The sequence below is a fragment of the Cherax quadricarinatus genome, chromosome 4, assembly GCF_038502225.1.
Source record: "Cherax quadricarinatus isolate ZL_2023a chromosome 4, ASM3850222v1, whole genome shotgun sequence".
Lineage (NCBI taxonomy): Eukaryota > Metazoa > Arthropoda > Malacostraca > Decapoda > Parastacidae > Cherax > Cherax quadricarinatus.
In genome coordinates, this window is record NC_091295.1 from 7,089,150 (window position 1) to 7,110,712 (window position 21,563).

Below are 21,563 nucleotides of genomic sequence, written 5' to 3' on the forward strand. Positions count from 1 at the left end.
TGCTTCTAAACTGTTGTATTCTGAGCACCTCTGCAAAAACAGTGATTATGTGTGAGTGAGGTGAAAGTGAAAGTGTTGAATGATGATGAAAGTATTTTCTTTTTGGGGATTTTCTTTCTTTTTAGGTCACCCTGCCTCGGTGGGAGACAGCCAACTTGTTAAAAAAAATAAAATAAAATAAAGGTAATAAAAACTTTTGATGTACCAATGGGAAACCGTAACCCACTGAGCAGATGGTACAATACAATGTCAAATAATCTTACATGTATTCACTTTTTCAAGTCATACATCCATGGATGGGCTGTTTTCCAAGTAAATCAAGATATCCATATTCCTAAATTCTCCATTCATAAATTTTCCAGGAATATAAGTCTCACAATAAGAAAGTGCTTACTGTATGGCATAATCTATCATGCAACCCATTCTGTGAATTCCAAGCATGTCATTAACATAACTTTAGAATACAAAATTCAGACTTTTACCTTGACATTAAAAACATGTTTACATTTAGTACATATGAATTCCTTCTGGTATTCAAGCATTTTACCAGCTGTTGTACGAACCACCGTCCCAGAAACACACAACAGGTGTCCCACATCACATGTACGAGGTACAGCATGACGATACAGTTCTGGACAAGTTGGTAGCCCTGTAACATTAAAAATACAGTATGTAATAATGTTCTCTAGTAAAGTTTATTTAGGCAAGGTACACATAAGTACAATTATCATACATAGTGTTAAATACACCTACCATCCAACTTACAACCTGCTCGACACACTACCACTCAACTTACAACCATGTTTGTTATGCCAAATTTCTGGGAAATAAACAACTGTTTGTGTTGTACACAGTGTTTATCTTAAACCTTATGGTATAAAATACAGTACTAACAGAGTGGTTTGGTTAGAATACACTCAATTAACCTACTTTCTGCTATATCTTCCTCATTTTCATCACTGCTTTCTCCTCCAATGGCTTGCTGCTGTGAATTTACAATCATCTCCACAATTTCTGAGTCAGTATAATGATGAAATTTGAGTCAGTGTAATGATGAAATTTGAAATTATGCCATTCGAAATTAGTGCCAGATTACTGATGGAACCAGATAACTGATTGCCGGATTAGTGATAGCTGACCTGCACTATCTATACAACAAGGACAGTGCTGTCTATGCAACAAAAAATTACTGTCTATACAACAAAAACATTACTGTCTATACAACAAAAACATTACTGTCTATACAATAAAAACATTACTGTCTATACAATAAAAACATTACTGTCTATGCAACAAAAACATTACTGTCTATACAACAAAAACATTACTGTCTATACAATAAAAACATTACTGTCTATACAACAAAAAATTACTGTCTATACAACAAAAATATTACTGTCTATACAACAAAAACATTACTGTCTATACAATAAAAACATTACTGTCTATGCAACAAAAACATTACCATTTATGCAACAAAAACATTACTGTCTACACAATAATGACTACTGTGTACACAGCAATGACAGTACCATCTACACAAGGAAAGTACTGTCTACACAATAATGACAGAACTGTTTACACAAAAATGACATGACTGTCTACACAAGAGTGACAGTACTATCCACACTATACAGTGGAACCTTGGTATACGACCAGCTCCCTACTCGAACAAAGCTCAGCACTCGACCAAAAAAATATGACCTGGCAGAACTTTGCTGTAAACTATTTTGTGTTTCTTCACATTTTTTGCTTCTTTTTTTTTGTATTATTTGTATAAATAAGTCACCAAACAGAAAATTAGATGGGAAAAACTTGTTCGATACTCAAACGGAGCGGCACTCAAACAGTCTTCTGGACTGAATTAAGGTCGCATACCGAGGTTCCACTGTACTAGAGAGAGCTCTCACTGAGTCACAAAACACCAGTCATCAACTTGGCTACTCTAATATATTGAACTTTTGCTTACATTAAGGTAAGATAAAGGTATATCTGTGTAAACAGAAAATATAGATCATAAACTTTATGAAACATTTTTTTCTAAACTATCTGCATCTTTCCAAGGATTAATTTATTTGATCAAACATACTGAAATGACAAATGGAGAACGAGAGTTGTGGAGACGCTAGGGCAAAAACCTCATTTTGAAAATGACATTATTGATGTTTCCAACTGAAAATTACTAAAAAAATTGAGCATCAGGCATCAAATTAATTATAAAATACAATAAAAGTACAGTACAAGTACAGTGCCTGTACTCTGAAGAAGAGGTGGGGATATGTGCAGTCTGATGGGGCAGTCTGATATGGGCAGTCTGATGGGGCAGTCTGATGGGGCAGTCTGATATGGGCAGTCTGATGGGGCAGTCTGATATGGGCAGTCTGATGGGTACTGGCACACCTGTGGCAAAACAGTGATAGAGTGATGGTGAAAGTGTTTCTTCTTTAACTCGCCCTACCTAGGTGGGTGATGGCCAGAGTGTTAAAAAATACAATACTGAACTTCCATAATACAGTGGACCCTCAACCAGCGATATTAATCTGTTCCTGAGAGCTCATCGTTAGTCAAAATTATCGTTAGTCAAGTTAATTTTCCCCATAAGAAATAATGGAAATCAAATTAATCCGTGCAAGACACCCAAAAGTATTGAAAAAAAAAAAATTTACCACATGAAATATTAATTTTAATACACACAAACTGAACATTACATGCACAGTTACATGACACTTACCTTTATTGAAGATCTGGTGATGATTGATGGGATGGGAGGAGGGGAGAGGTGTTAGTGTTTAGAAGGGGAATCCCCTTCCATTAGCACTTGAGGCAGCAAGTCTTTTTCTGGGGTTACTTCCCTTGTTCTTTTAATGCCACTAGGACCAGCTTCAGAGTCACTGGACTTCTGTCGCACAACATATCTGTCCATAGTTACCTGTACCTCTCGTTCCTTTATGACTTTCCTAAAGTGGTTCACAACATTGTCAATGTCACCATTAAACACTTGTTCAGGTTTCAGTCCTTCACTGTCTATGTACTCCTTGAATTCCTGCACATATTTTTCAGCTGATTTTTGGTCCAAACTGGCAGCCTCACCTATGTATGCCACTACGATTCTTAAATCTCTCAAACCAACCTTTGCTGGCCTTAAATTCACTCACATCACCACTAGTTGCTGGCATTTTTCTAATTAAATCGTCATGCAACTTCCTAGCCTTTTCACATATGATTGCTTGAGAGATGCTATCTCCTGCTATCTGTTTTTCGTTTATCCATACCAATAACAGTCTCTCAACATCTTCTATCACTTGCGATCTCAGTTTCGAAAACATAGTTGCACCTTTGGCAAGAACAGCTTCCTTGATTGCCGTTTTCTTGGCCACAATAGTAGCGATGGTTGATTGGGGTTTTGTGTACAGCCTGGCCAGCTCGGAGACACGCACTCCACTTTCATACTTAGCAATGATCTCTTTCTTCATATCCATAGTAATTCTCACCCTTTTTGCTGTAGGGTTGGCACTAGAAGCTTTCTTGGGGCCCATGGTGACTTATTTTGCAGGTGCAATCACTAAAAAGGCTGTGATAATATGAAATGTTCCGATTGTATGCTTGGAAGCGACCACGGTGGCTGGCTGGCTTGTAAACACTGGCCAGAAGTGGATGCGTCTCAGATGGAACGAATAGTGTTGGTCGAGATTTTTAGCGCTAATCGAGGCAAAATTTTTGTGATAAAATGTATCGCTAGTCAGATTTATCGTTAATCGATGGCATCGCTAGTCGAGGGTCCACTGTACTGCAGTGGGCAGTATGAGTGTGACTATTTAACCCTTAAACTGTCCACACATAGATCTACATGCACGTGCGCAGAGGTCCGAACGTAGATCTACGTTTTTTTACATGCTTTCAAATGGACAAAATAAAGGTCGGAGCGCTACACACATAAACATAGATCTACGCTTGGACAGTTTAAGGGTTAATGAAATTTATTCTATAAAAGAAAGAAATCAGAATAACATTTAAATAAAAGGTAAAGTAAGCTACACTGTGATAAAAATCACTATGTTGATAATGCTATGAAGTATAATGAAAACAAGACAAATATGCAGATATCCTCATCATCAGGATGCCTATGCTCAACTGTTATTCTACTGTATTATAAGAAGATGAAGAAAAGATGATGATGATGATGATGACAAAGATTATGAAGGTGGCAAGGCAAGAACTATGGGGCACTGCAACAAGCCTACTGGCCCTTGTCAGGCAAACTCCTCTTTAGACTGAGGGACTGACCACCCCAAACCACCTCTCCAAGGTTGATGGACTGACTACATCATCTTTACCTCATCACTACTCTTGCTGCCCACAATACATTATAGGAGGAGGTAACACTATTATCATATTAACTTTAATGAACACTTTACCAGTAATTCTAGCATGAATATTGATTTTCATGGTGAGGGATTGGTTGCCAGGTGCAGCTTCTTCCATGACCCTGGTGGCAGCACCAACCAGGCCAGCATCCAGTACTGGCAGAAGCTTCACTGGTGATGCTAATAAGGACTCAGCCACCTCCACATGTTCTTCAAACAGAGTCACAAAACTGAAAAAAAAAATAGTTAGAATATAAAAATAACACATTGGTATTCAACTCATTAATCAGTTGGCACTTACTTTATCTTTTTATTCAACATGTCGGTCGTCTCCCACCGAAGCAGGGTGGCCCAAAAAGAAAGAAAATCCCCAAAAAGAAAATGCTTTCATCATTATTCAACACTTTCACCTCACTCGTACATAATCACGGTCTTTGCAAAGGCGCTCAGATACGACAGTTTAACCCTTACAGGGTTTTCGGCTTACGCACCAGGGATATTAACGTACTAGTACGCATAAATTCTAGCGCCTTCAAATCTAGCGAGAGAAAGCTGGTAGGCCTACATATGAAAGAATGGGTCTATGTGCTCAGTGTGCGCAGTATAAAAAAAATCCTGCAGCACACAGTGTGTAATGGGAAAAAAAAAAACTTTCACTGTGTTTTTGGTTTAAAACAGCGACTTTGCACTGTATTTTTGTATGGTATTTATGGTTGTTTTCTAGTTTTCCTGGTCTCATTTTATAGAATGGAAGACATATTACAGAAATAGAAATGATTTTGATTGGTTTCACAATGAAAAGTACCTTGAAATTGAGCTCAAAGTAGCAGAAATGTTCGATTTTTACCAAAGTTCAAAAGTAAACAAATCATGCCACGCATCCAATACACGTCAACTGGTGAGTCTAATATTCTTTCACAAGTGCGCTGATATTATTTATACCATTTCTACACTAATGCAGCAGTCTTCATAACAGTAAATCTTCTATTTTTGTGAGAAAAACTCAAAGTGAAAAGCAAAAGAAATGTAAGAGGGGCCTGGGGACGTTACTAATGAACAGAAAAAATATTATTTTAGTGCCAGGAATGTCTGTCTTGTTTATTCTGGACCCTATTTGGAAATTGGCATCTTTTGAAATTTGTGTGAAACTGGCAAAATTGCTAATTTCTGACCACTTTATTGATAGTTGAAATCAGTAAATGGGTGGTTTCTTGTACTCATTCGATAAAAAAATAGAGATCTAGCGAAATAGTTATGATTTTTGTTGACTAGTACACTGGAATTGGCCAAAAATAGGGCTCAAAGTGGGCAAAATCGCCAATGCATAAACATCGCCGAGACTACTAACTTCGCAAGAGCATAATTCCATAAGCTTTCCATCAAATTTCATACTTTTGATGTCATTATGATCGGGAAAAGATTCTCTATCTTTTCATAAGTAAAAATAATTTTTTTTTTCCGAAAAAATTTTTGACCCTGAGAACAAGTTCAGGAGAGGGCCTCTCGACCCTGAAAGGGTTAAACGTCAACCTCCAAACTGCCAATATCCCAAACCCCTCCTTTAGAGTGCAGGCATTGTACTTCCCATTTCCAGGACTCAAGTCCAGCTAACCGGTTTCCCTGCATCCCTTCACAAAATATTACCCTGATCACACTCCAACAGCTCGTCAGGTCCCAAAAACCATTCATCTCCATTCACTCCTATATAACACGTTCACACACATATATTCATGTAGTGGTATTCAACTTGTAAATCAGTTGACACTTACTTTATACAATAATAATAAAGTGGAATTCAACACGATCATCAGCTGACACTTTATATAATAATAATAATAAAGTGGTATTCAACATGATCACCAGTTGACACTTACTTTATAATAACAGAGTAGTGATCTTCTTCAACTTGAGCTTGCAACACTCTGAGAATATCATCATGGTGATGCTTCACAAAGTAACCTTCAAATACATCTGTGGAAAAACTTAACATCTAAGATATGATGGTAATTAATAGTATAATATAACCTGAACAAACTTCTCCCAATAATACAAAGAACTAAATGATTATAAAAGAAATGCCATATGCATCAACTGCAGCAATGACATACATTAGAGTACAGTATAATATCAAACATCAAGATGTTGGATATACAGTACAGTGGCCCCCGGCTTACGATATTAATCAGTTTCAGAGAGCACACCGTAAGACGAAATTATCCTAAGTCGAATTAATTTTCCCCATAAGAAATACAGTGGACCCCCGCTTAACGATCACCTCCAAATGCGACCAATTATGTAAGTGTATTTATGTAAGTGCGTTTGTACGTGTATGTTTGGGGGTCTGAAATGGACTAATCTACTTCACAATATTCCTTATGGGAAAAAATTCGGTCAGTACTGGCACCTGAACATACTACTGGAATGAAAAAAGTTCGTTAACCGGGGGTCCACTGTAATGGAAATCAAATTAATCCGTTCAAGACACCCAAAAGTATGAAAAAAAAAAATTACCACATGAAATATACATTTTCCTACACACAAAAAGAAGGATACATGCACAATATATATTGTGCATGTGCTAGTGTACTAAATGAAGAATAAACGACACTTACCTTTATTGAAGATGTGGTGATGAGTGATAAGACACTGTTTGTGTCCTGGGAGTGTCTTTTCCTCCTGAGTAATGTAGGTCCTGTTCGGCATTTTCTTCCAGAACAGGCCTCATCACACTGTGTATGCCACTACAATTCTTAAATATCTGAAACCAACCTTTGCTGGCTTTAAATTCACCAATATGAGCACTAGTTCCAGGCATTTTTTCCTGTTCGCCTGGGTGTTAGTCGACTGGTGTGAGTCACATTCTGGGGGACAAGATTAAGGACCCCAATGGAAATAAGTCAGACAGTCCTCGATGACACAGTGACTTTCTTGAATTATCCTGGGTGGCTAACCCTCTGGGGTTAATAGTTTCTCGGTGTTCTCGATAAGCCCATGGTGGCCTATTTAGCAGTTACAAGCACTAAAAACACTGGAATAATACAAAATTTATCGAATGTATGCGTGCAACCTTCCGCCCTGGCTTGTAAACAATGTCACACTAGCTCAGCTGAGGCACTCAGGCCAGACGGACCAGATGGCCGCATTCGGGACAAATGATCCACCATGAGGCCTGGTCACAGACCGGGCCGCAGGGGCATTGACCCCCAGAACTCTCTCCAGGTAAACTCCAGGTCTCCAGGTGAAGGAGATACAGTGTATGAACACTGAAGGACTTACAGTGTTTGAAAGCCGGAGGTACAGCGTTTGAACACTGAAGGAGGTACAGTGTTTGAACACTGAAGGAGGTACAGCGTATGAACACTGAAGGAGGTACAGTGTATGAACACTGAAGGAGGTATAGTGTATGAACACTGAAGGAGGTACAGTGTTTGAACACTGAAGGAGGCACAATGTATGAACACTGAAGGAGGTACAGTGTTTGAACATTGAAGGAGGTACAGTGTATGAACACTGAAGGAGGTACAGTGTATGAACACTGAAGGAGGTACAGTGTTTGAACACTGAAGGAGGTACAGTGTTTGAACATTGAAGGAGGTACAGTGTATGAACACTGAAGGAGGTACAGTGTTTGAGCACTGAAGGAGGTACAGTGTATGAACACTGAAGGATGTACAGTGTTTGAACAATGAAGGAGGTACAGTGTTTGAACACTGAAGAATGTACATTGTGTGAACACTGAAGGATGTACAGTGTTTGAACACTGAAGGAGGTACAGTGTTTGAACACTGAAGGAGGTACAGTGTATGAACACTGAAGGAGGTACAATGTTTGAACACTGAAGTATGTACATTGTATGAGCACTGAAGGATGTACAGTGTTTGAACACTGAAGGAGGTACAGTGTATGAACACTGAAGGAGGTACAGTGTATGAACACTGAAGGATGTACAGTGTTTGAACACTGAAGGATGTACAGTGTTTGAACACTGAAGGAAGAACATCCAAACTGTGAATGAATCACAGTAAATGTATTTCATGTGTTTCATGTGTCATGTGTTTCATGTGTGTCATGTGTTTCATGTGTGTCATGTGTTTCAAGTTTTTCATGTGTGTCATGTGTTACAAGTGCTTCACATATTTCATGTGTCATGTGTTTCATATGTTTCAAGAGTTTCATGTGTTGTGGAGAAATTTTCTCCAGGAGGGGGGTATCAGCCCCCTTCAGCCCCTTTCAGTCCTGAGGGGCTCAGCCCTCTCAGAAGGGGCAAATATCTTGTTTAGTGCTACAGCAAGTAATTGATCCCAGATGCAATACGAGTATGTGACGTGGTCAAGCAACCGCCGCTCCTTGCAAGAGTCCAGTGTTGCAAAGTGTAGTTAATAAGAGACAGTCCATCTCTTACCTTAGCAGGACAATTAAGGAAAATCCTGCTCCCACTTTATTACCATGATAAAGATAGTGTCTATGTTTAAGACAGCAAGAATCAAGCATTCTGCTTTGCTTCATGGAGGAAGTTTGGCAAGGAAGAAAAAAGTACTAGGTCAGCTTTTCCTTTATGTTCTAGGGGCACTGCAGCAGCGTAGGACGCTGTGAGGCAGATTACTTTTGACTCTACTGAGAGAGATATTGACGTGCCGGGATAACCAACAAAGAACACAAAAGAATCTCAATAAACACTTACAGAGAAGTGTGATGAGCTTCTTTAATGACATTATGGTGTGAACAATTATTGATGAACAGTGTAACAACAAGTGTTGCGATCCAACAGAGTGTAGTGCGACAGTCTTCAAAGAACACTATTCTTCAATCAACACATCGGATATCCGGGAGTAACTACGGGTCAGATACATATACCCAGGTAAGTGTACTAACTCGTGATGTACTACTATTGACTGTGCAGTTGAGGATAAGTTACGAGTTAGTCACTTATCATAAACCCCGGTGATAAGTGGACCTTTGAGTCCACACAAGTAAGTGTCATCAGGAATCAGTGTCTGATATATGCTGACATAACACCCCCTAGGGGTAATTTATAATCATACATAATATACTCTATTTCAAGCTGTTGAGAAGTGGTCAAGACAGCTTCTCAAGACCTTGCCTGCACGGGCGGCTGTGTGGGCGATAGCTGTCTTATCAGATAAGTTTTCCCTATATTAAAACTTTAACCTTAGCTAGTAAACCATTTCTCAACATGTGTCATGTGTTTCATGTGTCATATGTTTCATGTGTGTCATGTGTGTCATGTGTTTCATGTGTGTCATGTGTTTCATGTGTGTCATGTGTTTCATGTGTGTCATGTGTTTCAGGTGTCATGTGTTTGTGTATCAGGTGTTTCATATGTGTCATGTGTTTCATGTGTTTTAAGTGTCTCATGTGTCATGTGTTTCATGTGTGTCATGTGTTTGTGTATCAGGTGTTTCATATGTGTCATGTGTTTCATGTGTTTTAAGTGTCTCATGTGTTTCATGTGTTTCAAGTGTCTCATGTGTGTCATGTGTTTCAAGTGTCTCATGTGTGTCATGTGTTTCAAGTGTCTCATGTGTGTCATGTGTTTCAAGTGTCTCATGTGTGTCATGTGTTTCAAGTGTCTCATGTGTCATGTGTTTCAAGTGTCTCATGTGTCATGTGTTTCAAGTGTCTCATGTATGTCATGTGTTTCAAGTGTTTCATGTGTGTCATGTGTTTCAAGTGTTTCATGTGTGTCATGTGTGTCAAGTGTCTCATGTGTGTCATGTGTTTCAAGTGTCTCATGTGTCATGTGTTTCAAGTGTCTCATGTGTGTCATGTGTTTCAAGTGTTTCATGTGTGTCATGTGTTTCAAGTGTTTCATGTGTGTCATGTGTTTCAAGTGTCTCATGTGTGTAATGTGTTTCAAGTGTTTCATGTGTCATGTGTTTCAAGTGTTTCATGTGTCATGTGTTTCAAGTGTCTCATGTGTGTCATGTGTTTCAAGTGTCTCATGTGTGTCATGTGTTTCAAGTGTGTCATGTGTTTCAAGTGTTTCATGTGTGTCATGTGTTTCAAGTGTCTCATGTGTGTCATGTGTTTCAAGTGTTTCATGTGTGTCATGTGTTTCAAGTGTCTCATGTGTGTCATGTGTTTCAAGTGTCTCATGTGTGTCATGTGTTTCAAGTGTCTCATGTGTCATGTGTTTCAAGTGTTTCATGTGTCATGTGTTTCAAGTGTTTCATGTGTTTCATATGTTTTATGTGTTTCATGTGTATCATTTATGTCATACGTTTTATGTGTTTTTGTATGATTTAAACTTCATGTATTTCATATGTTTTATGCATTTCATGCATCATGTGTTTCATGATTTATGTGTTTCATGTGTCATGTGTTTCATGTGTTATGTGTTACACGTGTTACGTGTTACATATGTCATGTGTTACATGTGTCATGTGTTACATGTGTCATGTGTTTCATGTGTCATGTGTTTCATGTGTCATGTGTTACATGTTACATATGTCATGTGTTACATGTGTCATGTGTTTCATGTGTCATGTGTTTCATGTGTCATGTGTTTTATGATCGTTGTCTCGCTGGTAGACAAGAACTTTGTTAATGAAAAAAAATAAACCTGCATATAAGCAACATTGTAATGTTTTTGTGAGTGAATTTATGTGAATATAAACAACACATTACAACTGTTAGATCATTAATTAGCAAATAGTTCATTACTACTAACTTCTTTACCTATGATAACACAAGAGCTCTAGTCCCTGGACCCACTATGTATTATTCTAACTATTGCCTCATACTATGGGTATATATGATAAATATTAATCTTCAAATCTCACATTATTTTTATAGTATTTTACACTCGAGATTTATATTCATGTAGCTGATATAAACAACACTCAAGCTGAAATATTGTGATGAAGCTTTAAAAACTTTAGCTGAATTATTCTTAAGGATTTTAATATCAATAAATGTACAGTGCAACGTTAATGTTGAATGTTATGAGTTGTTTGTGCTTTGAGGCCGTTTAAATATTTATGCTGAAACAAACAATAAATACTTACGTTGAAACAAAATAACGTAACTAATACATACCTTTGGCACGAATTTTCTTCGTACAGATGGTTTCATCTGTTGCCATTGTATCAACATATATAATGTTAAGCTGATGTAACTTCAACCATGAGACACATGTTGTTGTTGTTGTTGATGGTTTATCAGGGCCACTGACAGCTACGCCGTATCCAGTCTGGTTTCTCCATGGTATTTATTCATTTATTTATTTATTTTATGTCTATGCAAAAGTACATTGAGATTTTATATTTACAATAGTGGGTTGCAATGCAAAGAGAGCCTCTATTATGCCTAGGCATTATGGGCCAACTTAACATTATTGGCTTACAGACTACTTAACACTAAGGATTTTATCACAGTTGTACAGTAGGACAGTAATTATTTCATAGTTGAACAGTAGATTATTAATTTTGTATAAGACAAAGGATATATTCATATAGTCTAAAATGCTTTTTGTGAAAAACAGTTGTTCAATTATATTCCTGTCAACAATGGATAAAAGGTTCAAAGTGATTGTTTCAATTATTATGTGGGAGTACATAGGTGAGTAAGTGTGTACTGAGTATTTAGCATTTAGTCAAATTCAAATTCAAATTCAAAGTTTATTCTCTATAAGGATTACAATGCTGAGTTTACAGAAATTTGGTTATTGTTTGGTTTAACATGTAGTAAAATTGAGATTACAGAGTGTACCACTAGAACGCTTAGCATGGCTGGGTATTTCGGGCATACTTAGTTTTATTCTTAAATGTAAAATATTACAAATTATGAGGTAAGTCTAGGGCGATTAAGTGGCTTTTGAGAAGTCTTAAATTGTTTTTCAGACTGGGTTACTTTAATATTTTCTGGTAATGAATTCCATATTTTGGGGCCCTTTATGTGCATAGAGTTTTTACACAGTGTGATATGGACACGAGGTATATCAAAAAGAGATCTGTGTCTTGTGTTGTGGTCATGTATCCTGTTTAGGCTGGTGAGGAGAAGTTTGAGTGGAGGGTTTATATTTGCGTGTATTGTTCTGTGTATGTAGTAGGCACATGAATAAGTATGGATGTTCTTAATGGTGAGCAGATTCAGACTTTTGAAAATTGGTGGAGCATGTTGGCTGGAGTGGGAATTTGTTATCATTCTTACTGCTGCCTTTTGCTGGGTTATAAGGGGTGTTAGGTGGCTGGATGCTGTTGATCCCCATGCACAAATCCCATATGTAAGATAAGGGTATATGAGTGTATGGTACATTGCCAGGAGAGCTGATTGTGGAACATAGTACCTTATCTTTGATAGTCTTGGAAATTTTCTTGGTGATTTGTTGTATGTGTGTCCGGAACTTAAGGCTACTGTCAAGGTGGATACCTAGGAATTTTCCCTCTGTGAGTCTTGTGACTGATGATCCACTTAGCGTTATGTTAATCGGATCATTTGCAGCTTTGTTTCCAAACTGAATGAAATAGGTTTTATCAGTATTCAGGGTAAGTTTATTAGTCATCATCATTTGCATACACATATTGAGTTCTGTTACTAAGGTATGATTTTAGGTAGTTTAGGGAGTGGCCTCTGATACCACAGTGCGTTAATTTGGAGTACAGCAGTTCATGGTCGACTGTATCGAAAGCTTTACGTAAATCAATGAAAATGCCCAGCGGGACTTCTTTCTTTTCGAGTGCGGTAAATATTAGTTCTAGCATGTGTATGATAACATCATTCATGCTTTTATTATTCCTGAATTCAAACTGACAAGGGTTTAATATGTTGTGTGAGACGAGGTAGGAATAGATCCGTCTATGCATTAATTTTCAAAGATTTTAAAGAGCAGTGGTAAATTAGATATTGGTCTATAGTTATTCAAGAGAAGAAAAACTTTATAAAACTGGGTTGTTTAAATGTGCGTGGATGTAGTGCGGATGACAAGAAACAGATGATTGCTGATGTTATGAATGAAAAGAAGTTGGATGTCCTGGCTCTAAGCGAAACAAAGCTGAAGGGGGTAGGAGAGTTTCAGTGGGGGGAAATAAATGGGATTAAATCTGGAGTATCTGAGAGAGTTAGAGCAAAGGAAGGGGTAGCAGTAATGTTAAATGATCAGTTATGGAAGGAGAAAAGAGAATATGAATGTGTAAATTCGAGAATTATGTGGATTAAAGTAAAGGTTGGATGCGAGAAGTGGGTCATAATAAGCGTGTATGCACCTGGAGAAGAGAGGAATGCAGAGGAGAGAGAGAGATTTTGGGAGATGTTAAGTGAATGTATAGGAGCCTTTGAACCAAGTGAGAGAGTAATTGTGGTAGGGGACCTGAATGCTAAAGTAGGAGAAACTTTTAGAGAGGGTGTGGTAGGTAAGTTTGGGGTGCCAGGTGTAAATGATAATGGGAGCCCTTTGATTGAACTTTGTATAGAAAGGGGTTTAGTTATAGGTAATACATATTTTAAGAAAAAGAGGATAAATAAGTATACACGATATGATGTAGGGCGAAATGACAGTAGTTTGTTGGATTATGTATTAGTAGATAAAAGACTGTTGAGTAGACTTCAGGATGTACATGTTTATCGAGGGGCCACAGATATATCAGATCACTTTCTAGTTGTAGCTACACTGAGAGTAAAAGGTAGATGGGATACAAGGAGAATAGAAGCATCAGGGAAGAGAGAGGTGAAGGTTTATAAACTAAAAGAGGAGGCAGTTAGGGTAAGATATAAACAGCTATTGGAGGATAGATGGGCTAATGAGAGCATAGGCAATGGGGTCGAAGAGGAATGGGGTAGGTTTAAAAATGTAGTGTTAGAGTGTTCAGCAGAAGTTTGTGGTTACAGGAAAGTGGGTGCAGGAGGGAAGAGGAGCGATTGGTGGAATGATGATGTAAAGAGAGTAGTAAGGGAGAAAAAGTTAGCATATGAGAAGTTTTTACAAAGTAGAAGTGATGCAAGGAGGGAAGAGTATATGGAGAAAAAGAGAGAGGTTAAGAGAGTGGTGAAGCAATGTAAAAAGAGAGCAAATGAGAGAGTGGGTGAGCTGTTATCAACAAATTTTGTTGAAAATAAGAAAAAGTTTTGGAGTGAGATTAACAAGTTAAGAAAGCCTAGAGAACAAATGGATTTGTCAGTTAAAAATAGGAGAGGAGAGTTATTAAATGGAGAGTTAGAGGTATTGGGAAGATGGAGGGAATATTTTGAGGAATTGTTAAATGTTGATGAAGATAGGGAAGCTGTGATTTCGTGTATAGGGCAAGGAGGAATAACATCTTGTAGGAGTGAGGAAGAGCCAGTTGTGAGTGTGGGGGAAGTTCGTGAGGCAGTAGGTAAAATGAAAGGGGGTAAGGCAGCCGGGATTGATGGGATAAAGATAGAAATGTTAAAAGCAGGTGGGGATATAGTTTTGGAGTGGTTGGTGCAATTATTTAATAAATGTATGGAAGAGGGTAAGGTACCTAGGGATTGGCAGAGAGCATGCATAGTTCCTTTGTATAAAGGCAAAGGGGATAAAAGAGAGTGCAAAAATTATAGGGGGATAAGTCTGTTGAGTGTACCTGGTAAAGTGTATGGTAGAGTTATAATTGAAAGAATTAAGAGTAAGACGGAGAATAGGATAGCAGATGAACAAGGAGGCTTTAGGAAAGGTAGGGGGTGTGTGGACCAGGTGTTTACAGTGAAACATATAAGTGAACAGTATTTAGATAAGGCTAAAGAGGTCTTTGTGGCATTTATGGATTTGGAAAAGGCGTATGACAGGGTGGATAGGGGGGCAATGTGGCAGATGTTGCAAGTGTATGGTGTAGGAGGTAGGTTACTGAAAGCAGTGAAGAGTTTTTACGAGGATAGTGAGGCTCAAGTTAGAGTATGTAGAAAAGAGGGAAATTTTTTCCCAGTAAAAGTAGGCCTTAGACAAGGATGTGTGATGTCACCGTGGTTGTTTAATATATTTATAGATGGGGTTGTAAGAGAAGTAAATGCGAGGGTCTTGGCAAGAGGCGTGGAGTTAAAAGATAAAGAATCACACACAGGGTGGGAGTTGTCACAGCTGCTCTTTGCTGATGACACTGTGCTCTTGGGAGATTCTGAAGAGAAGCTGCAGAGATTGGTGGATGAATTTGGTAGGGTGTGCAAAAGAAGAAAATTAAAGGTGAATACAGGAAAGAATAAGGTTATGAGGATAACAAAAAGATTAGGTGATGAAAGATTGAATATCAGATTGGAGGGAGAGAGTATGGAGGAGGTGAACGTATTCAGATATTTGGGAGTGGACGTGTCAGCGGATGGGTCTATGAAAGATGAGGTGAATCATAGAATTGATGAGGGAAAAAGAGTGAGTGGTGCACTTAGGAGTCTGTGGAGACAGAGAACTTTGTCCTTGGAGGCAAAGAGGGGAATGTATGAGAGTATAGTTTTACCAACGCTCTTATATGGGTGTGAAGCATGGGTGATGAATGTTGCAGCGAGGAGAAGGCTGGAGGCAGTGGAGATGTCATGTCTGAGGGCAATGTGTGGTGTGAATATAATGCAGAGAATTCGTAGTTTGGAAGTTAGGAGGAGGTGCGGGATTACCAAAACTGTTGTCCAGAGGGCTGAGGAAGGGTTGTTGAGGTGGTTCGGACATGTAGAGAGAATGGAGCGAAACAGAATAACTTCAAGAGTGTATCAGTCTGTAGTGGAAGGAAGGCGGGGTAGGGGTCGGCCTAGGAAGGGTTGGAGGGAGGGGGTAAAGGAGGTTTTGTGTGCGAGGGGCTTGGACTTCCAGCAGGCATGCGTGAGCGTGTTTGATAGGAGTGAATGGAGACAAATGATTTTTAATACTTGACGTGCTGTTGGAGTGTGAGCAAAGTAACATTTATGAAGGGATTCAGGGAAACCGGCAGGCCGGACTTGAGTCCTGGAGATGGGAAGTACAGTGCCTGCACTCTGAAGGAGGGGTGTTAATGTTGCAGTTTAAAAACTGTAGTGTAAAGCACCCTTCTGGCAAGACAGTGATGGAGTGAATGATGGTGAAAGTTTTTCTTTTTCGGGCCACCCTGCCTTGGTGGGAATCGGCCAGTGTGATAATAATAAAAAATTATTCAAGTCAGCTTGGACACCTCATTTATGGATCGGAGTGACTCGCTATTTTGAGGATTGTTGGGAAGGTAGCTGATTCAATGGATTTGTTAAAGAGCGTTGCAATAATTGGTGACAATACTTGAGAAGCTTTTTGTACATAAAAGCAGGCAAGCTGTTTATGTTTCCTGCCTTGTTTTTAAGGGTGTTTATGATGAGTGTAACTTCTATGGGGTTGGTTGGAGCTAAGAACAGTGTATTTGGGTAGGTACCTATGAGGTAGTCTGATGGACGGGTGTTTACGCTTGGTATTTTGTTCGCTAGATTTTTACCTATGGTGAAGAAAATATTGAGTCTGTTTGCTGTTTCAGTTGGTGTGAGTAGGGGTTCATCTGATTTTGTTAGTTTGATTGTTTTGTTTTTGGATAACTTTCTAGTTCCAAGAATTTCAGATAGAGTTTCCAGGTTTTTTTCATATCACCTTCGATGTTATGTAGTCTATTTTCATAATACAATTTTTTAGATCTTCTTATCAGGCTGGAAAGTGCTGACGAGTAACGTTTAGACTGTTCTCTAGTTATTTGACCCATTCTATACTGTTTTTCATATTTGTGCTTTGTGTTAATGGATTTGAGGATGCTTGGTGTTAGCCAGGGATTATTCAGTCTCTTTGCTGTAATCTGTTTAGTTTTTTGGGGGCAATGTTTGTTATAGAGGCTTTGGGCTTTTTTTTAGAAAATTATTTATACATTCATTCATATCTGTATATGTTTCAAGCTCATTTTGCCAATCGATGTTATTCGTAGCTGCTATAAAGTTGTTAACTGCTGTCTCTTTATGTAGTCTGAAGGTTACTTTAGTAATTTCTTGTGGCAGTTTGCCCAGATTAGTTATGAGAAAGGTTGGGTAGTGGTCTGTAGTGTTGTCTGTGATTATGCCTGATTTTAAAGGAGATATGGTGTTTGTCCAGATGTGGTCTATTAAGGAGATGCTTGTCTCGGAGATTCTTGTAGGTTTAGATATTGCTAGTAGCAACAGGCAGTTACTCTTTGTGTTTGTGAATTTGGTTACTTGTGGGTCCTGGTCGTGTAGTATGTTTATGTTGAAATCACCTGTTAGTAGTAGGTGGTCTTTATTCATGTGTGCATCAGTAATCATGTTTCCTAGTTTTTCACTAAAGTGGTAAATGTTTGACTGTGGTACTCTGTAGATGTTTATAATTGTGAGGGGTTTTTACAGGTCTTTTGATTTAAATTTGGCTATGATATATTCTCCATGTTCATCCCTTGTGCAAGATTTATTGATACATTCGAGTTGATTTGAATAGCATATAGCTGTTCCTCCCCCTTGCTGGTCTGTTCTACAGTTGTGTATGGCCAAGTAGCCAGGAATGGTATAAAAATATGTAATATCAGGCTTAAGCCAGGTTTCTGTGAGTGTGATGATTGATATATTGGAATGAAGGGAACTGAGTAATGCTGTGAGGTCATCATAATGTTTGCTCAAGGATCTGACATTGTAGTTAAAGATGGTTATGTTATTGTTTGCACTGAGTAATGTCTTTGCTTGGTCTGCTGTGTAGTAATTACAGTTGCTGTTTGATTCATGTAATTCATTTAGTAAAAAGTTTACATCAGGATCTATGCCTGTAATCATAGGATGAGAGTAATTTTACAAACTAGATTTTCTGAGTAAAATATTATAAGATTTATATTGAATCTACAACTAGACTTATGAATAAGACTGTAATTATTCTAAAACTTTTAAAAATTTAAAAGAAAAAGGGATTATTACAGTATAGATAATTCAGTTATACAATTAAGCATCTATTAGTACCTTAATTATTTTAACAAATGTGAGTTTATGAACTACGGTAGATATTTACAGCTAGAATAAAGGAGCTAGTGAATATAATAATAAAATAATGTATTAAAAACAAGAATGTATTAAAACAAGAATGTATTAAAACAAGAATGTATTAAAACAAAATCAGTAGCACCTGAGGTAGTCAATAGCACCTGAGGTAGTCAATAGCACCTGAGGTAGTCAATAGCACCTGAGGTAGTCAATAGCATCTGAGGTAGTCAGTAGCACCTGAGGTAGTCAGTAGTACCTGGAGTATTTTAATACCTGGAGTTTACCTGGAGAGAGTTTCGGGGGTCAACGCCCCCGCGGCCCGGTCTGTGACCAGGCCTCCTGGTGGATCAGCGCCTGATCAACCAGGCTGTTGCTGCTGGCTGCACGCAAACCAACGTACGAGCCACAGCCCGGCTGATCAGGAACTGACTTTAGGTGCTTGTCCAGTGCCAGCTTGAAGACTGCCAGGGGTCTGTTGGTAATCCCCCTTATGTGTGCTGGGAGGCAGTTGAACAGTCTCGGGCCCCTGACACTTATTGTATGGTCTCTTAACGTGCTAGTGACACTCCTGCTTTTCATTGGGGGGATGGTGCATCGTCTGCCAAGTCTTATGCTTTCGTAGTGAGTGATTTTCGTGTGCAAGTTCGGTACTAGTCCCTCTAGGATTTTCCAGGTGTATATAATCATGTATCTCTCCCTCCTGCGTTCCAGGGAATACAGGTTTAGAAACCTCAAGCGCTCCCAGTAATTGAGGTGTTTTATCTCCGTTATGCGCGCCGTGAAAGTTCTCTGTACATTTTCTAGGTCGGCAATTTCACCTGCCTTGAAAGGTGCTGTTAGAGTGCAGCAATATTCCAGCCTAGATAGAACAAGTGACCTGAAGAGTGTCATCATGGGCTTGGCCTCCCTAGTTTTGAAGGTTCTCATTATCCATCCTGTCATTTTTCTAGCAGATGCGATTGATACAATGTTATGGTCCTTGAAGGTGAGATCCTCCGACATAATCACTCCCAGGTCTTTGACGTTGGTGTTTCGCTCTATTTTGTGGCCAGAATTTGTTTTGTACTCTGATGAAGATTTAATTTCCTCATGTTTACCATATCTGAGTAATTGAAATTTCTCATCGTTGAACTTCATATTGTTTTCTGCAGCCCACTGAAAGATTTGGTTGATGTCCGCCTGGAGCCTTGCAGTGTCTGCAATGGAAGACACTGTCATGCAGATTCGGGTGTCATCTGCAAAGGAAGACACGGTGCTGTGGCTGACATCCTTGTCTATGTCGGATATGAGGATGAGGAACAAGATGGGAGCTAGTACTGTGCCTTGTGGAACAGAGCTTTTCACCGTAGCTGCCTCGGACTTTACTCTGTTGACGACTACTCTCTGTGTTCTGTTAGTGAGGAAATTATAGATCCATCGACCGACTTTTCCTGTTATTCCTTTAGCGCGCATTTTGTGCGCTATTACGCCATGGTCACACTTGTCGAAGGCTTTTGCAAAGTCTGTATATATTACATCTGCATTCTTTTTGTCTTCTAGTGCATTTAGGACCTTGTCGTAGTGATCCAGTAGTTGAGAGAGACAGGAGCGACCTGTTCTAAACCCATGTTGCCCTGGGTTGTGTAACTGATGGGTTTCTAGATGGGTGGTGATCTTGCTTCTTAGGACCCTTTCAAAGATTTTTATGATATGGGATGTTAGTGCTATTGGTCTGTAGTTCTTTGCTGTTTCTTTACTGCCCCCTTTGTGGAGTGGGGCTATGTCTGTTGTTTTTAGTAACTGAGGGACGACCCCCGTGTCCATGCTCCCTCTCCATAGGATGGAAAAGGCTCGTGATAGGGGCTTCTTGCAGTTCTTGATGAACACAGAGTTCCATGAGTCTGGCCCTGGGGCAGAGTGCATGGGCATGTCATTTATCGCCTGTTCGAAGTCATTTGGCGTCAGGATAACATCGGATAGGCTTGTGTTAATCAAATTTTGTGGCTCTCTCATAAAAAATTCATTTTGATCTTCGACTCTCAGTCTGGTTAGCGGCTTGCTAAAAACTGAGTCATATTGGGACTTGAGTAGCTCACTCATTTCCTTGCTGTCATCTGTGTAGGACCCATCTTATTTAAGTAGGGGCCCAATACTGGGCGTTGTTCTCGATTTTGATTTGGCATAGGAGAAGAAATACTTTGGGTTTCTTTCGATTTCATTTATAGCTTTTAGTTCTTCCCGCGATTCCTGACTCCTAAAGGATTCTTTTAGCTTAAGTTCGATGCTTGCTATTTCTCTGACCAGTGTCTCCCTGCGCATTTCAGATATATTGACCTCTTTTAGCCGCTCTGTTATTCTTTTCCGTCGCCTGTAAAGGGAGCGCCTGTCTCTTTCTATTTTACATCTACTCCTCCTTTTTCTTAGAGGAATAAGCCTTGTGCATACATCGAGTGCCACCGAGTTAATCTGTTCTAGGCATAAGTTTGGGTCTGTGTTGCTTAGTATATCTTCCCAGCTTATATCGGTTAGGACTTGGTTTACTTGGTCCCACTTTATGTTTTTGTTATTGAAGTTGAATTTGGTGAATGCTCCCTCGTGACTAGTCTCATTTTGTCGGTCAAGAGGGAAAAAAAATATTAAATCTCCTGAAAGTTGCTCTTTAATTATTGTTAGAACAAGGAGTATGGCAATTACTGAATAAAGGGCAGTACAATGTATTGGTATATAGAGAATTATTTCAGGAGAAATGTTAAAAGGAACTAAATTAAGTAGTGATAAAAACAACCTTTAAATAGATTGACACTATGATATGAAATTAATCTGAGAGTAAGATTTGCCTTATAACATAGAGTTTGAGCAATTAATATCACTAAAGAAATATTATGCTCGACACATATGCTGCTGTGCGTGTTAACCAATGTAACTGCATTTGTGTATAACTTAGTCTGGGTTCGATTCCCGGCGAAGGTAGAAACATTGGGCATGTTTCTTTACACAGGTTGTCTATGTTCATCCATCAGCAACTACCCGAACACACTGTTCCTAGCTCCGACTAACCCATACGAAGTCTCCCTTATTATCAACACACTAAAAAACAAGGCGGGAGATTTAAATACCTTACCACCCTTTATATACAAAAAACTGTCACAAGTGCTATCACCAATCATTGCAACACTCTTTAACAAATCCATTGAATCCTCTACCTTCCCTACAGTTCTCAAAATAGCAAGGGTCACCCCGATCCATAAAGGAGGAGACCAGAGTTGAATAACTACAGGCCAATATCCAACTTACACCCTCTGT

At 38.9% G+C, this 21,563-nt stretch overlaps 1 protein-coding gene across 2 annotated transcripts in view; it reads right to left on the reverse strand.

Annotated features, from left to right (window-relative positions):
• Window positions 1-11,580, reverse strand: part of LOC128684224 (DNA helicase MCM9-like) — a 259,723-nt gene extending 248,143 nt beyond the window's left edge. For both annotated transcript variants that reach the window (XM_070094149.1, XM_070094144.1), the window contains exons 1-4: window positions 11,424-11,580; window positions 6,239-6,335; window positions 4,416-4,594; window positions 483-649 (exon numbers count right to left, since the gene is read on the reverse strand). In XM_070094149.1, coding sequence (XP_069950250.1) covers window positions 483-649; window positions 4,416-4,594; window positions 6,239-6,335; window positions 11,424-11,469 — 489 coding nt within the window. In that variant the 5' untranslated portion in view covers window positions 11,470-11,580. The remainder of the gene's footprint in view (window positions 1-482; window positions 650-4,415; window positions 4,595-6,238; window positions 6,336-11,423) is intronic.
• Window positions 11,581-21,563: the final 9,983 nt, after the last annotated feature.